General features: G+C 48.2%; 1 protein-coding gene across 3 annotated transcripts in view; it reads left to right on the top strand.

Annotated features, from left to right (window-relative positions):
- Positions 1–18,533, top strand: part of SLC35F3 (solute carrier family 35 member F3) — a 393,111-nt gene that overhangs the window by 367,882 nt on the left and 6,696 nt on the right. For all 3 annotated transcript variants that reach the window (XR_012374250.1, XM_025850874.2, XM_025850875.2), the window contains 4 exons: positions 7,012–7,231; positions 13,663–13,788; positions 15,866–16,058; positions 16,877–16,966. Coding sequence is in view for 2 of the 3 variants with exons in the window: in XM_025850874.2 (XP_025706659.1) it covers positions 7,012–7,231; positions 13,663–13,788; positions 15,866–16,058; positions 16,877–16,966 (629 nt within the window). In the remaining variant the exon portion in view is untranslated. The remainder of the gene's footprint in view (positions 1–7,011; positions 7,232–13,662; positions 13,789–15,865; positions 16,059–16,876; positions 16,967–18,533) is intronic.

Below are 18,533 nucleotides of genomic sequence, written 5' to 3'. Positions count from 1 at the left end.
CTGAGATTAAGAATTCCTCATATCAGTGAGGTCATGTGATACATGTCCTTCTCTGATTGACTTATTTCACTCAGCATAACTCCCTCCAGTTCCATCCACGTCGTTGCAAATGGCAAGATCTCATTTGGAAGACTTAATATTGATAAGATATCAGTAGTGCCCAAAGTTATCTACAGATTTAATGCAATCCCTATCAAAATTCCAACAGCATTTTTTTTTCAGAAATAGAATAATCCATCTTGAAATTCATATCGAATGTCAAGGAACTCCAAATAGCCAAAATGTGTTGAAAAAGGAGAACAAAGTCAGAGGTTTCACATTTCTTGATTTCAAAACTTATTGTAAAGCTACAGTAATCAGAACTGACACGAAGTGTGATACTGGCCTAAAGACAGATTTAGAGAATCAATGGAATAGAATAGAGAACCCAGAAATAAACCCTGACATACATGATCAAACAATTTTTGACAAGGATGCTAAGATTATTCAATGGGGAAAGGACAGTCTTTTCAACAAATAGTGCTAGGAAATGTTGTGTTATGTAGATTTTACCACAATTTAAAAAAATTTTTTTAAAGAAAGAAAACAAAGAGAGACACAGAGAGGCAGCATGAACTTTTGGATCCAAACTTAAGTACGCATGAGAATCCTTTGGAAATTTTTAAAAATACAGTGCAGTCACATTTTAATGCAAATTCACAATAACAAAATATAAGGATGACTAATGTTTCATTTATGCATAAAATTTCAAATAATGTGGCTCCCTCAAGATTTTAAAAAGTTAAACAAGAATCACAATATCAACTCTGGGAGCCCAAGGGAACTAGAAATGGTAGGTGACAGTGTTAATATTAGCTGGCAGACAGAAATACAGTATGCTGTGGGAAAACTTACCAAGATTTGTAAATTTTGAACTATGGAATGTTGTCAAGAATGTACCCCTTCTATAAACTGCACCATTCTCTATAGGATTCTAGGTCCCTTACTAGACAATTTGATCAAGTATATCTAGGGTTGAATCCAAGCAATCCATATTTTTAAAAGATCCCTGGGATGTCTAAGACTAATGGTCTATGCATCATTGTTTAAAAACCACTGGTCCTCCATAAAAGAATAAGCACATTCATTCTGTGTAAAAAAAAAAAAAAATTATTGACATATATTACATCTTAGGCTATGAGGATATAAGGTGAAACAAAAGTATAATGACCACATGGAGCTTAAGTTTAGTGAAGAAGTCAGATGATTAAAAAAGCAGTTATAGTAAAGTACAGTTATAATAGAGGATACTGTTTATATAATAAGGAGTATAGAGCATAGGGGGAGCACCTATCAGGAGCACTTCACTGAAGGGGGCATATGAACTGGTGCCCAATGGATGGAAAGAAACCAACCAACCAAAGAGGGAAAAAGTAAGAGTGTTTCCAGAAAAGGAAATAGAGAATCCATTGAGACCTAGAGCAGAGTTGAAGAAAGAGCACTGAATTCACAGAACTAAAATGAGTTCAAGGTGAGGGAAATTCAGAGTAAGCATGGAGAAGTGGTGATGCCTAAAGCTAAGGGTAAGGCCAAGTCAGGAAGGACCTGGCAAGCCTGGTGGGGAGCTTGGCCATTATCCTAAGGGAAAGTGTGTGGAGAGGAGGATCTCTCTGGCTGTGGCATGGAGAATGTGATGGATTGGATTGGAGAAGAGACAACAGTGGAGAGAAAAGCTCAATTAGGTTTTAGCAGCAGTGGTCCAAGGGAGAGAGGAAGAGGCATGGGCTGGGGTAGTGGCCACGGGAACGAGATATTTAGGAGCAATAATCTATAGGCGTTGGTGATGAATTAGATGTGAAAAGGGAAAAGAAGTTAAGAATGATTCCCAAGTATGTAGCCTGGGTAGAAATATGAGTCATGGTGCCATGTTGTGATGGAGGGTTGAGGGGGAAGATATCGTGTCCATTTGGGAAGGCCGAATTTGAGGTGTCTGGGATGTCCAGGATGCAGGATGGTATCCAATAAAAGAAGTGTCTTAACTAGAGATTCATCAGTTGAGCTTTGAGACCAGAACAATCGGTGAGTTGCTCAGTGACTGTTTGCAGGATAAAGAGAGGAAGAAGTAGAAGAGAAATCTAGGAAAACACCGAAGGAAGCCTTGGAAGTGTGTGGAGAGGTTGGAGAACACCAAGAGGGGTGTGCTGAATTGGAAGCCAAGAAGGGTGTTTCAAGGAGGAACAGTCAACAATGTCAAAGGCTTCCAAGAGGAAGCAGGTGCCTCTTGGATTTAGCAGTGCGGAGCTCATTAGTAAGCAGCCCAAGGGTGAGTGGTGGGAGCTGACACAGGGTTAGTAAGCTGAAGAGTGAGAGAGGCAGTCATGGTGGACGTGAGTGCAGACCACCATTCTGAAAAACCTTGGCTCTGAAAGAGGGGATGAGGGAGGACAGGAGGCTGACAAGACGCTTGCTTTCACTTTGGGGGTATATTTTGGCGAGGCTTAGACCTATCTAAATGGTGATAGGAAGGATCCAAAAGAGAGCGGGATCTTTGAGTGTTCAGTGGGGAATGAGCACAGGTCTGGCTCCACCACCGTCTGAACTTGAGGGCTTTGTTTGACCTGTCTGGGCTCTGGCATCTTTATCTGTAACTTGCAGGGTTTCTCTATATCTGTGGTTTTCAAACTGCGCTCCTCAGAACTGTCTCAGAGCACTCGTGTTTCAGCTTTAGCCACAGCGACTTGACCTCTCTCTTACGTGTTGTTAAACAGTTTTTTATTTCTAGCAATTTAATACATATACATACTTTGGAAAAACGAAATAGCACTAAAAGAATCCTTAAAAAACAGCAACCCCTGCCCACACCTGCTCACTCTCAGCCACTCCCAATTCTTGTGGTATTTCTGCCAATTTATGTAAATTAAAGTCTTACCTCCATATTTCTTAAATGTAGACATCTATTGATTTCCGTCCCATCCTGTGCCCAACTTGCCCTGATTCCAATCCTTCCAACATAATGCTATCCCAACGTTTGGTTAACAGTGTTTTCATTATGATAAGCAAGCAAATATTGCTCACTGACCCTTGTCTCCTTTTGAACAATCTGTCATTTCTTCTGCCAGTAATATTTGCCTCTTTTGTCTTGTTTACCTGATTTCCATTAATGGTTGCTGTTTTTTTCCTAAATGTTCTGCCATCTCAAAAACCTATCGGTGTACTCCCTGTGCTGGTGTCATCACAAGACTTCCCTGAGAATCCACTCCCAGAGACCTGTGTGGTCTGCCACGGAGCCTCCTCGTGTTACTAGCTTTGACTCTTGGCTGTGTCAGAGCCATGCCTTCTGCCGCCCTACCTTCCTCTTCCTTGGTTTTCACCCTGGTGTTGGCGTAGCCCGTCCTCTAGTGGCATGGGAGTCGATGTTTTCGAGTACTGCATAACCGAAAATATCTTTATTCTACCATCTCACTTGATTGATGGTTGGCTGGTTATGGAATTCTGGTTTGCAAAAAAAACTTTCCCTTGAAAAATGTTAAGGTTATTATGGTTTCGCTTCCATTTTGGTTGTTGAGATGTCAGATGCTATTACGATTTCCTACCCCCTGGACCTATGGGTTTTATTTCTCTTAGGAGCTTTTTATTGTTATTTTGATCCCTCATGTCACAAGTATGTGCGCTGTTTTGGTTCTTTCTTCATTCATTCTTCTTGGTGCCTGGTAGGCCCTTTTGTTATGAAGATTCATATCCCACATTTCTAAAGAACTTTCTCGATTTATGTCTTTTATAATTTTCTCCACTTCATTTTTCCCGTTTTCTCTTTCTGGAGTTTCTTTTAGTTTAATATTGGACTTTCTGGCTTGACCTTCTAATCTTATCTTTTCTCTCTCTCTCTCTCTCTCAAGAAATTATCTTGGCTTTATATTCCAACTCTTCTACTTAATTTCTCTAACTTATCTATCCTTTATTTAATTTCCTTTTTATAGCCATTCATTCCTGTTTCATTGATACAATTTCTTCTCTTCTCTCTCCAAGGACATTCTCTCTCCCCCAACCCTAATTATAAATCCTACCTATCCTTGAAGGTTCAGCTCAAAATCCATATCTTGTATGAGGCCTTGTCCAGTCGGTTCAAATCTCTCCACTAAACATGAATTCTATAGCATTTTTATATTCCACACCATCTAATATGTGATTATATTTAAACTTGCATTGCTTTCTGTTGAGGAAATCAGTTGTATCTCCCCGATCACACTATAATCTTCTCAAGAGCAGGGACTGTTTACTTGTTCTGCATCAGCCAGAGTGACTTGTCTAGAATTGTGAATATAACAAGTTATAAACAAGTGCTTACTGATTTGAAAAAAAAAAAATGATTGGCCATCTTAACTCCACCAAACCAGGCTATCCTAATCAGGGTTCTTTAAAGAGTACCAAGAGCATAGGTATTTGCCAAATAATAGGACTGTAGAACTTACACATGTTTCCAATTTTTCCTATCTTTACACAGTGTTTCATTCATACCTAATTCAAGAGCAATATTTTAGTGACTTGCTTTTATTGACTCTTCCCTGAAACACTCAACTTAGTTTTTCATAGGAAAAACACAACTTTCTTTTCTCACATTTCATTGGTTTAGGAAATATTTAATAAATTATGCAGTTGAAATAACCAAGAACAATTGGCACAAGCAGGATTGGAAACAAACAACATCTAAATCTTGGCCAACACATGACTCAGTTGGTAGGAACCAAAGAGGTTAGGCATGCTGGAGAGTAACCTAAGTGCCTTGGGCACTTAGCCTGCCAAGGAAGGAAGGGCATTCAACTGTCCTGTCATTTAAGTGGAAAACAGTCAAGAGAGTATCTACTATACTTTATTCTTTGTATACCAAAAAGAGGTATCTGGAAGAACTGGATTTGTGCTCATCATCTCTCTTGGGTCCCCGTGCAATCAAGGGTACATGTGGGCAACCCAGCTGACATGGATTAGTGGACAGCCTTTGGTCTGAAAACAGCACTAGGCTCACTGGCTCAGGGGCCAATCATCTTTGTCTCCTTAGAACCAAGGTCTCCCCACCTGAGCTGCACTCCCCACCATGAGTCTACAAAGGGCCAACAGAGCTCTGCTGGGCCCAGAAATCTTGCCTTTTCCATCTCCAGGATGAATCCCTCTTCCCACCACTTCTAAAACCATCACACTTTGGAAGAATCACACTTAGATTCTCAGAGAGGACATAAGGTTGTCCAAATGACTCTGGATGGCCCCTGCCACAATATGAATCATGTTTTATAATAGTCTGGGAAACTTGGAAATCCTGCTTGCATTGTGGTCCCTTAAGAAGGATAACCTCTAAGTAGAGTTAAAATAGGTTGACATGAGGGACACCGGGGCTAGGCATCCCACTCTTGATCTCAGCTCAGGTCTGCATCTCAGGGCCCTGCGTTGGGCTCTATGCTGGGCATGGAGCCTACTTAAAAAAAAAAAAAAATGTAAAATAAGGTGACATTAATGGCAGGTCAGAAGATTTGTATTTCCTGTTGATCACACTAGAAGGACTGGCACCACTTTATAGCTACTGAAAATCCCAAACACGAAGGAAGCCATCCCTGGTCTTTGTTCTCGAGGGCAAGAAGACTGTTCTGTGAACAGGAGCTTGAGAAAACCCCATAGAAAATACTGTATGAAAATCACACAGCAACAGAAATATCAGCCTATCAGATAAGAGTTTGTCTCTATAAAGTCACACTGGAACCAATTCAGTTGAATTGGTTTCGTGGTAAGTTTAGTGATTCGAACACTTTCCCTGGTGCTGGTTTAGAAGCCACAGAGGACTCAGTTCAGTGAAAGGTAATGAGCTTCCTGTTTCTTCTGGGGCTTTCCCACAGGCGAGTAGTGAACAGGGGCAGATTTCATTTTGGGTTGGTGATAAGAACAAATTGAATTACATTAAAACTCACATCAAGTCCCATTTGACTCTTGCTTTTAATTTTCCTCCTTTCCCGCTGCATTTTAATCTTAAGTGACAGAGGCCGCAGCTGTTCTCCCAACGCTGGGGTATTTGGCTTGTTCCAGCTTTATCTTTCCTCTCACTGACTCCCGTCCTCACTTACAGGGGCATCGGCTGGGCCCCGCGTGTGAGCCTGGGTGTTGACGGCCGTAGGAGCCGTGCTCCTTGCTCATCTGTCTCCTTGTCTGGCTGTCAGGGCAGCAGAGCAATGACCTTGGCTCCCCAGCAGTCCAGGTCTGCAGACCAAGCCCCTCTCAGGGCTCCTCCACTCTCTCTACCCCCTGGCCTCTTCTGCTGCCTTCTTCCGCTTTGGTTTTCAGAAATGGGTTTTCGTACACTGATGGTCCTTTCCCCTGGAATCAAGAATGACATTGAAAGCCTTCCTTCTTTAGCTGTTTCCTCATCCCACTCTCTGTTCACAGAGGCTGAACTCTTGGACCTGTGCTAGTTTCTCAGGGGGCGTGGAGACATGAATTTCCACACGATGGAATAACAGATTCTAAAAATGGCCTCACGGGGAGAAAATGCATAGCTCGTTAACACTAGTGGTATCGCAGCCAAAACATGCTGGCTGCCTGACCACAAAGACAATTCCAGCCGGAGGCAAATTTTTAAAAAATATGTCTCAATGAGTTCTCTTCAAGTATTCTTCCCCCACGGTAGAGGTCTAGTGACTTCCTTCTCTTACCAAGCAAGTGACAGAATTCCTCAGTCAGTCGCCATGGACCTGGGCCCTCTCTTCAGATCAGATAATCCCAACACGCCAGTGCCTTCTGTCTAGAACCATCAGTTCCAAATGTAGTGTGAGCCCAAGGAATAAATCTATGATGTCAGATCACCGTGGGACATTTTCTTCAATGGACTAAAGCAACAGGTCGGAGAGCTACTTAATAGATTTTCATTTAAAAAGTCAGAATAAACGGCTCGTAACCCCCCCCCTTCTAATTTGCTTTAAAAATGGGTCTAGGGGAAAAAAATGGTCTGTCTCAACCCAAGAATATAATAACACTGCCTCTCTTTCCTTGTTTTAGGGAGTGCTGTCGATTTTTTGGAGACAATGGCTTGACTTTGAAGGTGTTTTTTACCAAGGCAGCACCCTTTGGTGTTCTTTGGACACTCACAAACTACCTGTACTTACATGCAATAAAGAAAGTAAACACTACGGATGTCTCCGTGTTGTTCTGCTGCAACAAAGCTTTTGTGTTCTTGCTCTCATGGATCGTTCTCAGGGACAGGTTCATGGGAGTGAGGGTAAGTTCCTTATTATCTGTCTTCCTCCCTCACTCGGTCATGTCAACCAAAACCTGCCCATTGGCTTGCTTGGCTCCATGTGCTGCATCCTAAGCCTAAACTGCTGACCACTGTCCTGCCGATTTGCAGCAGAAAAGGAGCCTGGGTCTCCGTGTGCCTTGCAAACTTTCTTGCTTGCAAACCATACTTGACAAGCATTCATTAAAGCACCTTTCATTTCAAGCATTTCAGTAAGCATTCCCTAACGTGTGTGCCCGTCGGGGACCCAACCTGGGGATGGCGATGTTCTCCCCTCTCTGCGTGCTCTCCCCCTCTCTCCCTAGGGCAGCTGCGCCCTGCCGCCCAGAGCTCTCTGCTAACCCTGTCCCTCTTTGCTTAGGATGCACCTGAAAGCAGGGGGATCCTTCTGCATCCACATGGACGGGCGGGCGGTCTCAGTGCGCCCTCTGTCTGGACCGTGTGTACAAAACTGAAGTGGGCCAGAGACACGTGTGCTAAATCCAGATGGTGGACGGGCAGCTTCCTTCCCTCCACACCCCAGGCGAAGGGAGAGTGAGATTCTGTCCCCGAATTACCTCTTGTCAGAACGGAGACTCAGCAAATCCCATTAAAATCTAGTCAAACTCAGCTAGTCAGATGTCTAACAGTGGTGTGAAATATGACTGTGTGGCACATACAAGGACTCACCCCGAATAAAAGGATCGAGGGCACGGTTCCCGTTGACGGAATCCTGGTGGCTTCTGCTTGTCTCCCTCTAGTGGCCAAGAGCTGCTACTGCCCCATCACCACCTTGCCGGCAAAAGAGGACAAAGGAGGATTTGGATTTGGTCTTGCAGCTAGTTCTCTTGGGGGGCGGGGGGGGGGGGGCATCACTAACTTCTTCCTGTACCTTCAGGCCCTCTGGGCCAGCCAGGCAGCCGAGAGCCCTTTTGATGGGCAGTCCCATTCCCTTGAACTGTGCTGGCACCCGGCAGGGGGCAGACTCCGGGGCCCTCTCTTACTTGCGTCCTCTGCTCATTGTCCTGGGAACAATGACATCACCCTGGTGGAGGACTCACACCCACCTAGTTACTCAAACAGCAGTGGGGACATGAGTCAACTGCTGAGGAGTATTTTTGGCTTGCAGTAGGGGGAAAATTTGTTTTGAGGCTTAGTGTTAATTTTGGAATAAAAACTCACTCCCAGTGCTTACCACCCAGAAAAGCTTTCAGCAAATAAAAGGTCTCATGCATCTCCACAAGAAATGCAGGTACTTCCAGCAGTAATCTGTCCATCAGCCTGCCTGGCTGGACTCTGAAGACTCAGATGTCCTGGGGCCCGTGGTGACTTTGTTTGGATGCAAAATCCCAAGGGAATTCATGAAACTTTTTGGCATGATTCTGATGTCCAAAGCACATTCCAGAGAGGATCCTGTTCACTGGGAAGAGAAACCCAGGTGAATTCTGCCTCTAAGTAGGATTTTTTCTTTTTTTTTTTTTTTTTTTTTTTTTTTTTGAGGTTAAGAGAAAGAGTTAGAAAATACTTGACACCCTCCTAGGCTCAGAGGGAACAGCATGGCACACCCAGATCTTCCCTTTGTTGCTATTCATGGCTAAGAGGGCTATCTCCCCTGATGTCCCTGACCTGTGATCCGTTCTGGTCATCCTGGCCACTTGGCCGGTTGGGTCTGTGCTGACAGCTGTATACTGAACAAAGTCTTGTGTTGAAGCCATCACTAGGCCAGCACTGAAATGAAGGTCTAAGAGGCTGGTGCCAGTGATGGAATCGTGTAACCCGTAACGTACTGTGCGGCTGTGGGTCTCTCTTAACGATCATCACTCCTCTAGGAAGCATGTGACCTGCCATCTGCGAGCTCCCCACTCGAAGTCATGGCGGATTCCCCTCTTCTCGTCTTTAAGAGTTCAGAGAGCTAGCAGAATCTGGGAGAGACCCCCCCTCCGTGGCCAGAGTGTTGGGAAATTTCCCCTTGAGAACAGACGGAAACTCAGATCCCGGATAATGTCTAAGTGGTGCAAGGGTTCTCTTAGGTTTCTCTCAGCCTGCCGGGTTAGCTGGCACAGAATTCCCAAAGATTGAAGGGGACTGACACGGCTCACCTTCCTGGAGGGCCAAGCATACGAGCCCGAGAGTCACACAGATAGAAAGATGAAGGAGCCTCAGCATTATGTTTGTGGGAACAGACAGCGCACCTGTGTTTATTAAGACAATGACTCAAATCACAAGGGCTGTGGTTCCTGCAAAACATCACCTGGTCCAGGTCCTGTGGACTGACCAACAAGCAGCGAACATCTCACGCCAGAGAGATCCTGGCCACTTCCGGCATCAGAGGTGACTGTCGAAATGAGCCCAAGTTGGCCACTGGGTCAGCCTTTGACTCCGTGCTTCCTGCGGGTTCCCTGGCTCTCCAGACGCAGGCTTCCTGACCCAACAGGGAGGTGCTCTCGCCAAGAGTCAAGGAGCTAGGGTTTGGATCTTGATTCCACTCTTATAAGCTGTTGGGCCTTGAGCAAGTTATTGAACGTCTCTGAGCCTCTGTTACCTCATTTTAAGATAGATGAGTACTCGTTTGCGAGAAGAGCTGTGAGAATAAAATAAGATGGTGTATGCCCGGCACATGAAATCCGGTAACTGTTCTTTCTCGCTGTTGTTACTTCTGCTGTTCCTTCTCAGTTGGAGGGCTTTGTTGGATCAGCCCAGTACTTTTGGTGACTGTGTCAGAAGCTGACGAACGTCGAAGGAGGCAGTTTTGTTTAGCAAAAGCAGCACTAGAATGAGAGCAAGGAGAACTCTGGGGGCATGAAGTACAGCCTCTACTATAGCCGAAGCCCGCAGCTGGAGAGAGAAAGGGCGGCGGGGTGAGACCATTCCCCCACCCCCACCCACAGCTCAGGGGACACGGAAGACGGGATCTTCTGCTTGCTGAGCAGCTAATCATAACTGCCCACAAGAGTCAAGACCCTCCAACCAGGAGGGACTGACGCAGAAACAAGAAAGCACGCTGAGAGATCATTCATGTGGGCCCTTGAACCCCAGCAGCACATTCCTGGGGATCCTGTGCCTTTTCCAAGTCCAGGCCCCATCTCGGGTTCTAGCCAATGTTTTCAGTCATGACGGCGCTCTCAGAGTCTCACGAGAGGCTGTCCCTGAACGGTAGCTCCAGCATCTGATCCCGACTGCCTTGTGTTGGGGAGGCTGACCCCTGCCACCTGAGCACAGCACAGGGGAGGACCCAGAACACACAGAGCCCGGGGAAGCACCAGAAGGCTCACAGCTAGCCCCTTCCCACACCCTGAAATCAGAAGGGTCCACTAGACGATCCCACCAAACTCTAATAGTCTGATGGATAAGAGCAGCCAGGAGCTGGGAGGGGAAGCCTGTTTACAATTTGTCCTTTCTGTTGCTCAGAATTGCCCCAGATTGTACACGTCCACGTGCACCCCACGGGGCTCAGTCTGGCAGAGGGCACGCAGTCCATCCCAGTTTGAGCAGAGTGGGGAGCTTGTCTGAGAGGTGGTCAGACCCCATGCTGCGCCCACCTCTCTCGTTCCTCCTTGATCCTTAAGGGGTTTGGCTCCTTCCTCTCAGCCTGACATCAGAGAGGGAGCAGTGGGGCCATAAGGGATGCAGGATGGAGCCCCTGGGGCCGGGCAGGCTACAGTGGGGTCACCATGCGAGGTGAGGCCACCCGTAAGAGGGTAATTGGCAACACGCTGACCGTGGTCACCACGTCTCCTGCGCCTACATTTCCTCCCCCTCTAGCTAACTTCCCCACCACCACCCCCCGCCCTTCTCGGTGCTAGGGCCACTGTTACCCATCAGTCTGAAGTCCCGAGTCCCTGTTTTCGGACAGGTCAGTGGGATACGTGGAAGGGGTGGTGGAAGGTGGGAGAAACGAGAGACGGGGAGAAGTTCAGTTGTCTCCTTTCCTTTATTTTCTCCTCAAACTCAGCATTCTGCCCCAGGGACACCCTGACCTAGAAGATGGCGGGGGGTGGCATGTGAAACCACAGGACAGGTACCACTGGCCTTCCCGGAAAGTACATCGTAGTGCAGGAAATAGGCAGCAAACATTCCCAAGTGCAAACCAAGAACACCCAATATGTTATGATATGAGTGTAAAGTATACATGTCATTTTTAAGGATAGAACTGGGATCTTGAAAGGCATGTCAGGCTTGAGGAAGGACTTCCAGGCTCTGCCCCCCAAACCCGTAGGGTGTTTCAGCTCTGCTCTGCCGTCAGGGCCATTAAGAGTGAGCCTCGCTCCAGCACTTTGGGCGGGCCCCAGGCTAAGGGCCCCGGGGGGGGGGGGAATCCCAGCAGGGCTGCTAGTGCTAGGAGACTGGATGCCCCACGATATGGAGCAGGCTGATCCTGTGACCTGTGGTGGGGACTCCCAAGAGGAGAGCTGGAGGTGGGAGCTGGGGGACCATAGTCCCCTGGTGCCACCTCTCACAATGACCTCCGGGCTCCTGGGCTCCTCAAGTGTGGCCTGGAGGGCTCTACCTCTTCCCCACCAACCCCTTCCCTCAGCTCTTCTGCACAGCACAGCCCTGGGGCGGGGACGGGGAGCTTGCAGCCCTTTATTATTGAATCAGTAGAGAAGACAGAGAAAGAGGTTGGAGACCAGCCTTCTATGTCTTGGGGAGAAAATCAACCCTTGGGCTCCTTCATTTCCTTGAAACTTCAGCCCAAAGTTTGGAAAGACTCAAGCACCTTTGGGGATGCACCAAATCATCAGAAATTCAGCTCTCTTCTTCCTTCCCCCCTTTGTTCTAGTTATTTCTCTCCCTGTGGCCTAGCGAGGTCAACCTGTTCCAAACAGCATCTTTGCATTATGTGTGTCCCCTGGCCCAGAACTCTGCCTGCCTTGTCACTTGCCCCTTTCTTCTCCTGGAGGGAAGAAAACGTCACTTATTGTCTTACTATCTCTGTTTCTTTCTCTTCGTGAACAGTTGTACACAATACGGGTATCATTTGCATATGAAACATATTCAGCGTGTGATGCAGAATGAGGCCTAACAGTGAGCTACTAAGCCAGAAAGGGCAAGTAGACAATCAGTTGCCTGGCACGCCTCTAATACATGACCATCACCTGCTCTCTCCAGAGCCTCTGTGTTGTTACATGGGCGGACTTAGCATTATAGGAAAATATTGCACGAGGAATATTCTAGAAGTATGTAACTCACACTGCGTGAGGCTCAACCACGTTACCTTTCACTAACCTGAAAATGTCATGCTTAAGCCACAAAGGAAACCTCAATTCAAATCTCAGCGTATAGTTGGCAGTGGTATATTCTGTGAACCCTACTTTTCCTGGTTATATAGATCAACACTGACTTTGCGATCAGAAGGACCTGAAATTTTGCATCCCCGCACCGCCACACACCAGCTCTGTAACTTTGGGCAAGTTACACGACCTCTCTGAGCCAAAGTTTTCATGTTTACAAAATGAAATGGATGATAGTATCTGCCTATTTTGAGGATCGAATGAGAAAATACATAGAAGACACTTACCCTGTGACCACTTAGTCAGTCAACGGTGGCTACTTGAGATTGTTATTGGTAGCCTAGGTCAGTTTTGAATGACCCATTAAGAGGGATAAAGCTCTCAGTGAATCCAGGAGAGGAAACGTGTTCTGCCTACAGCACCCCTGGCCCCCTTTGCACCAGCGACACGTAGGTAGCTCCATGACCAACCACCTCAGGCTAGAACCACCTTACCCTCTGCGCTGATGCATTTCTCCTTCGTGAAATGTTATCCCAGGTAGTTAGTGCCCTGTGTAATCGGACAGTTTTACTTTGTACGGCAGCAGAAATGTGTACATCTCCCTGGGGCGTCCATTCAACGCAAGAAGTCTGGGTCCGAACACTCCCAGGATTGAGGGGGGCCGTGGGGGGAAGGCCCCGCCACAGCTAAGGAAAGGCACGGCGCCCCCAGGGGTAGGACCCTGGGGCCCTTTGGCACATGACACTCACTCTTTCAGAAGACCCTACCACTGGCCAACATCTGTGCCCTCTCTGTTGAGATACCACGTACCTAAGAGCAAGATGACATGAGGTGCTTTCAGAAGTTTGGGTGGGAACTGGGGTCATTTCCAGGGGCGGTCTACCAGACCTCGTCAGGGCCAGATCCCCTGCTGTTGGCATTATGACCGCCTCCTGTGCGGTCTCCAAGCACCACAGGGATAGGCCACCACACGGTGCTGAGCCACGGCATGTCTCCTTGCCGCCAGCTCTTCCGGGGGTTCGATCACGCTAAGCTTTCCTAAGCAAGAACAGGAATTTCGTTGGTTCTCCAGAGAACTGGGAAGGAGACACCACTCTCCCCTCGCATGAAAACGCTCATGAGCATTTCTGCCTCGCTGGCCCTTCGGTGGCCCGTCAGACTCCCCACCACCACCCTCACCACTGGTTTCTCCCTTCTGTGCAGATTGTGGCCGCCATTCTCGCCATTGCTGGGATCGTGATGATGACCTACGCCGATGGCTTCCACAGCCACTCTGTCATCGGCATAGCGCTGGTGGTGGGCTCTGCTTCCATGTCTGCCCTCTACAAGGTAAGCACGGGGGAAGCAAGCTCTCTGAGAGAAGAGCAGGCCTCAGTGTGGCCGGCCCGTTACCTTTGGGGCATCTTTGATGGTACCTGTGCTTTAAGACGAGCAGCTGTTTTCAGTGTGCAGACAGACTTGCAGGGATGAGGGAGGCATGCACCCGCTCTTGGCTTTGGCTCTCTAGACCTTTCCATCCAGGGCCATCTCTTTGCAGCATTGGGCATAAAATAGGTGGAACAGTGGATGGGCCCAGCCTCAGTCAGAAGACTTCATTGGTTGGCAAGGACTGGAGAAGGACCGGGGGCCTGGGGGCTGGCTTCGGCATTTGGGGAGATGACTTCCCACCAGGTTTGACATGAAGATTTAAATATCTGGTGCAGCCTCGTCATTGAGATCTTTCATTGCATGGTTTTTTGCAGCTACTGGTACTCAGCGTGAATCCATATGCATTTTAAGCATTGCCTGTAGCAATAAATAAAAACCCCAACTCCTGTGATACGGGGATTATAACATATTTTTGACAAAATGTGGGGAAGCCCTAGAAAACATGTCCCAGCTGCAGGGCTGGATGAAGCCATGTGTGCCCCCCACCCTTTGCTCCCCCACCCCCTCATGTCTCCTGGCTGGTCTCCTTCCTCCTTCCCTTGTTTCCTGTCTCCTTCTTTTACCTCCATAGTGAAGACTGCAAATTTTCTCTGTCCTCCAAGTTGGGAACCTCACCTGGAGGATTCAGTGAGGAATGAGGTTTTACCTTTGAGACTTATGGCCCTTCCTGGATCCAGGCAGTAGGACAGAGGAAAATTAAATACGGTAGAGAGTTAGAAGAAAAGGCACTTTTTTTTTTTTTCCAGCTCTGTGTGTAACACATTTTGTGGTTTTGGGATGAGAAATGACTGTACCTTCCCGTCCTTCATCAGCTCCCCACACTCACTGCCCACAGAGAGAGGCACACACACCATCTACCTGCTCTGGGACGCATCTCCCCAGGAGGAAGTGATAGCCCCGCACCACTCTGAGACTTCAAAGCCACTATTCAGATGCAGAAAATGGGACCAGGCCACACTCTGCTGCACTCAGTTAGCTGCGTGCTAATGGGAAGCAGAGCGCGTATGGAAATGCAATCCACAGTGAACACAGATTTCCGATTTCGACTCCCGTTTCCTAGCTCCTCCACCGCCTGATCTTTATCCAGAGGGGCCAGTGGGTGGAAGGCTGAAAGCAATTTATTTCTCTTCTTATACCTCCTGCACAAATGCCCAGAAATACCTGAAAGATTTGTGAAGTGACTGAAAAAGGAGGGGGCAGGCAAAGTAGGAGGCCCAACAATGCAGAGACTCAAGTTGGACTCGAATCCGTTCACTGGTTGTGGACAGTTCACTGGAACATGGGGGCGGCTGCCTCTGTCATCCCGGCTTCCCGGCCACTCCGGGCACGTCTATCCCTCTCCTTCTGGGTCTCACACCCCTCAAATACGTACAAACAGGGACAGGTGCAAGAAATCCAGGTGGGGTACATACCACTAAATCCCACGCTGTTTCTGGACGAGGGCGGGTGGGATGGAGCAGAGATGAGCCCTGAGTGTTATAATCCCTCTGCCTTCGATTTATAGAAAATGCCTTGGCAGCCAAAGCTCTTTGTTCTGGGGGCAGGCTGTGTTGTAGAAAGGCAGAGGTCCCCAAGAGGGATGTGTCCCCGTGGCAGCTATTTCCACTTCCGGTGGCTTCCCCCATCATTGGACGCTCTGAAGCTGGGACACGGTGTCATGAGTACAGCACAGACAGCTCAAGCCTAGCGTGAAAAAGCCATGACTCCCGGAGATGCCCTCCAGGAGGCCTGAGATCCTTAACCCTCCATTGTGGCGCTGCTGAGATTTGGGTATTCGTACGAGCGCGCCTAGGGCAGACCCCGGCCCCCTTTCCCTGAAGGCCTGGTGAGGTCGGATTAGCCTGTCACCTGGATTTGCCCGTCACCTGGCTGCCGTCCTGCCCTCCGGCGCAGCCTCCATCAGGTGCGCCCACTGCCCCTGAGACAAGATGGCGGCTGAGGCCAGCCTTCACCCACCCTCCTCTGCTTTCTCTGGCAGGTTCTGTTCAAGCTCCTCCTGGGCAGTGCTAAGTTCGGAGAAGCCGCCTTATTTCTGTCCATTTTGGGTGTGTTTAACATCTTCTTCATCACCTGTATTCCTGTCATCCTCTACTTTACCAAAGTGGAATACTGGAGCTCTTTCGATGACATTCCATGGGGAAACCTTTGTGGATTTTCAGTCCTCTTATTGAGTAAGTGGCGATCCCCCCTGTCAGAGCCCCCCTGTCAGAAGCGACGACTGATGAGCAGGACCCGGGCAGCTCCAGGGGCATCTAGAAACCCATGCCCGAAAGAAGAGAAGCCTTCTATGGTTATCCCTAAGTTCCCAGTGCTTTTCAAGACCCTGGTGTCTCTCCACGTGAAGCCTTTGTAATGACGACTCTGGATTCTAATTCCAGAACCACCAGCATGGCCGTAGGAGTCACAGTCACTGCTGCTCCGAATAGTGCTGTGTGTGACCTCCTGATAACAGAACATTCCTTACAGGCCCGGGAGGGAGCTGGTCAGTTAATGCACGCAGAGTTCTTAGAACATTGTCTGATGTGAGTCAGTGTCCAACACGTTGTCTCAGTTATCGTTACGATGAGTATCATCACCACCATTACTTGGGAGAAGGCTGGTCCTAGGCAGGAAAGTAGCCAAGGACGGGCCTCACCCAGTTTCCATCTCAAAAGGCATAACCCAAAGCCCCTGGCCGCCCTCATCCCAGAATCACTGTCAGCGACGGAGAAAAGCAAAGTTAGTAGGATGAGTCGGATGGTCCCAGTCGTTTTTCCCAGGGCCTTCTCACTGACGACCGTTCCCGGATTTCTTTGCTCTTCTTCAAAGCTCGGGGAAGGGAGGAAAGCCGATTCATCAGGAGATGTGTCCCTAATCGCTACCCAGGCTCGCTGAGTAGTAACTCCCGTGACTCCAGCCTCACCGGAGAAGCTGGGGTGGGACAGACCAGGGAGGATGCCAAGGCCAGGGCCAGCAACCAGTCACACCCTTCTTCTGTTCTTTGTTTCAGCATTCAATATTGTATTAAATTTTGGAATAGCCGTTACGTATCCCACTCTGATGTCTGTTGGAATCGTCCTCAGTGTACCTGTGAATGCAGGTAAGCCTAGACGGCTTCCTCTCTCTGCTTGTAAACACACACTCACACACACACACACACACACACTCACACACACTCACATGCGGTCTTGCTGTGTCTGCTATGGAAAGCATGTTTGCCCTTCTGGGTAGAAAGAAAGCACTTCGGTAGAATGTCGGCGTGTGTTATATACACGCGGTTTCTCCAGAATGCATCGATTTTCACTAACACACCAAGATACGACAATCTCAAGCCGTCTCAGTTCTAACTGCCGTGGGAACCAGAGATGAGTCTCGTTAATCTTGGTAATAAGTGTGGAAGATTACGTAGCAGGAGAAACATTCAGTTTTGTAAGTGACTTTCTGGGGGAGAAAGTGTGCTCAGGGTGTGACAGGTGTGGGGTAGTGTTTGCAAACTGGGGAAGCACAAACATTATTTATTCTCCACCTCCCAGAAGGAGCGAGAGCCCTTTGGCCAGTTACTCGGGACCTTGCTTTGCTTTCTGCTTGGGGAGTCCCCAGTGCGCTCTCTTGGCAGCTCTGTCAAAAACTTGTTGTTGACAGCACCTCACCTCCTTCCTCTTCCTGGCTCATTCTGGGGTCCATTTTGGATTTTCTTCCTGGCGCCCCCTCCTCACACCCGACAGCCCCATCTAACCTGTTCTTAGCCAGAGAAGGGTTTGTAAATCAGTTCTCTCCATCACACTCACCCCCTTGGCCCTGGCACAGCCCCCTCCCCCAAAGCCAAGTCCAGAAGCCTCTTACCCACAAGGCCATTAGAGGATTCACCCCCAGGGAATTGCCATTATCCTGTTCAATGTGGCATCACTAGGCAAAACAGCTCTCAATTTCCTAAGCCTTTTCCTGGGATTTGGTTCTTCACGCCTCCTCTCCCACATGTTCTGCACATGACTCACCTCGGCCCCAGACGCTTCTCAGGATACCTCGGGGCAGTGTGTGGAAAAACGCCTGGCCAGGGCATCCAGGCACTGTGCTCGGGCCAGCACCAGCCCTCCCCACCTCGAGGGTGGTGGTCCCGGCTCATCAGCAGTCTGGGCCTTAGCTTGTCTCCCCTCAACACTTCAAGATGCTGAAAGTTCCAGAGCTCCTGGAGAGCTGGTAAGAAGTGGTCCAACCTGTCAGTCTCCAGATGCTGCCGCCTTCGGAAAAATAACTTATCAAGTTACCCCCTCCACCTCACTGCGTCTTCATAGCTGCAGCGATCCTATTGCGAGAAGGCATCTGGCAGGTAGCTCCTAGGTGGAGGCTCACTTTGCCCGTCTCATACAGCCAGGTGCTTGAGAGATTAACCAGATTCCCTTCTTATTATTCACCTGCAACATAAGAGGTTTAATCGTGTGTCAAAGGAAGGAATCACATTCAATTCTCAACTGGAGGAGAGAAGCAGAGGGGCCCGCCATTACCGGATGTATCAGACCAGAGTGCTTGGGTGGCTTGCCCACACGCCCTGATGTTTATCACTGCTCATGTGCCCTGCTAATTGACTATCCCCATGTGCTGAATGTACCGAATGTTCTGTCATTATTAAAAATTCAAGTATTTCTGGATTACAGTGAGATAAAAGAGGC

Source organism: Callorhinus ursinus, unplaced genomic scaffold (genome assembly GCF_003265705.2).
Source record: "Callorhinus ursinus isolate GAN/ISIS: 27379988/994484 unplaced genomic scaffold, GSC_fseal_2.0 scaffold32, whole genome shotgun sequence".
NCBI lineage: Eukaryota > Metazoa > Chordata > Mammalia > Carnivora > Otariidae > Callorhinus > Callorhinus ursinus.
Note: the sequence above shows the minus strand (reverse complement) of the source record. Positions and strands in the feature narration are given on the sequence as shown.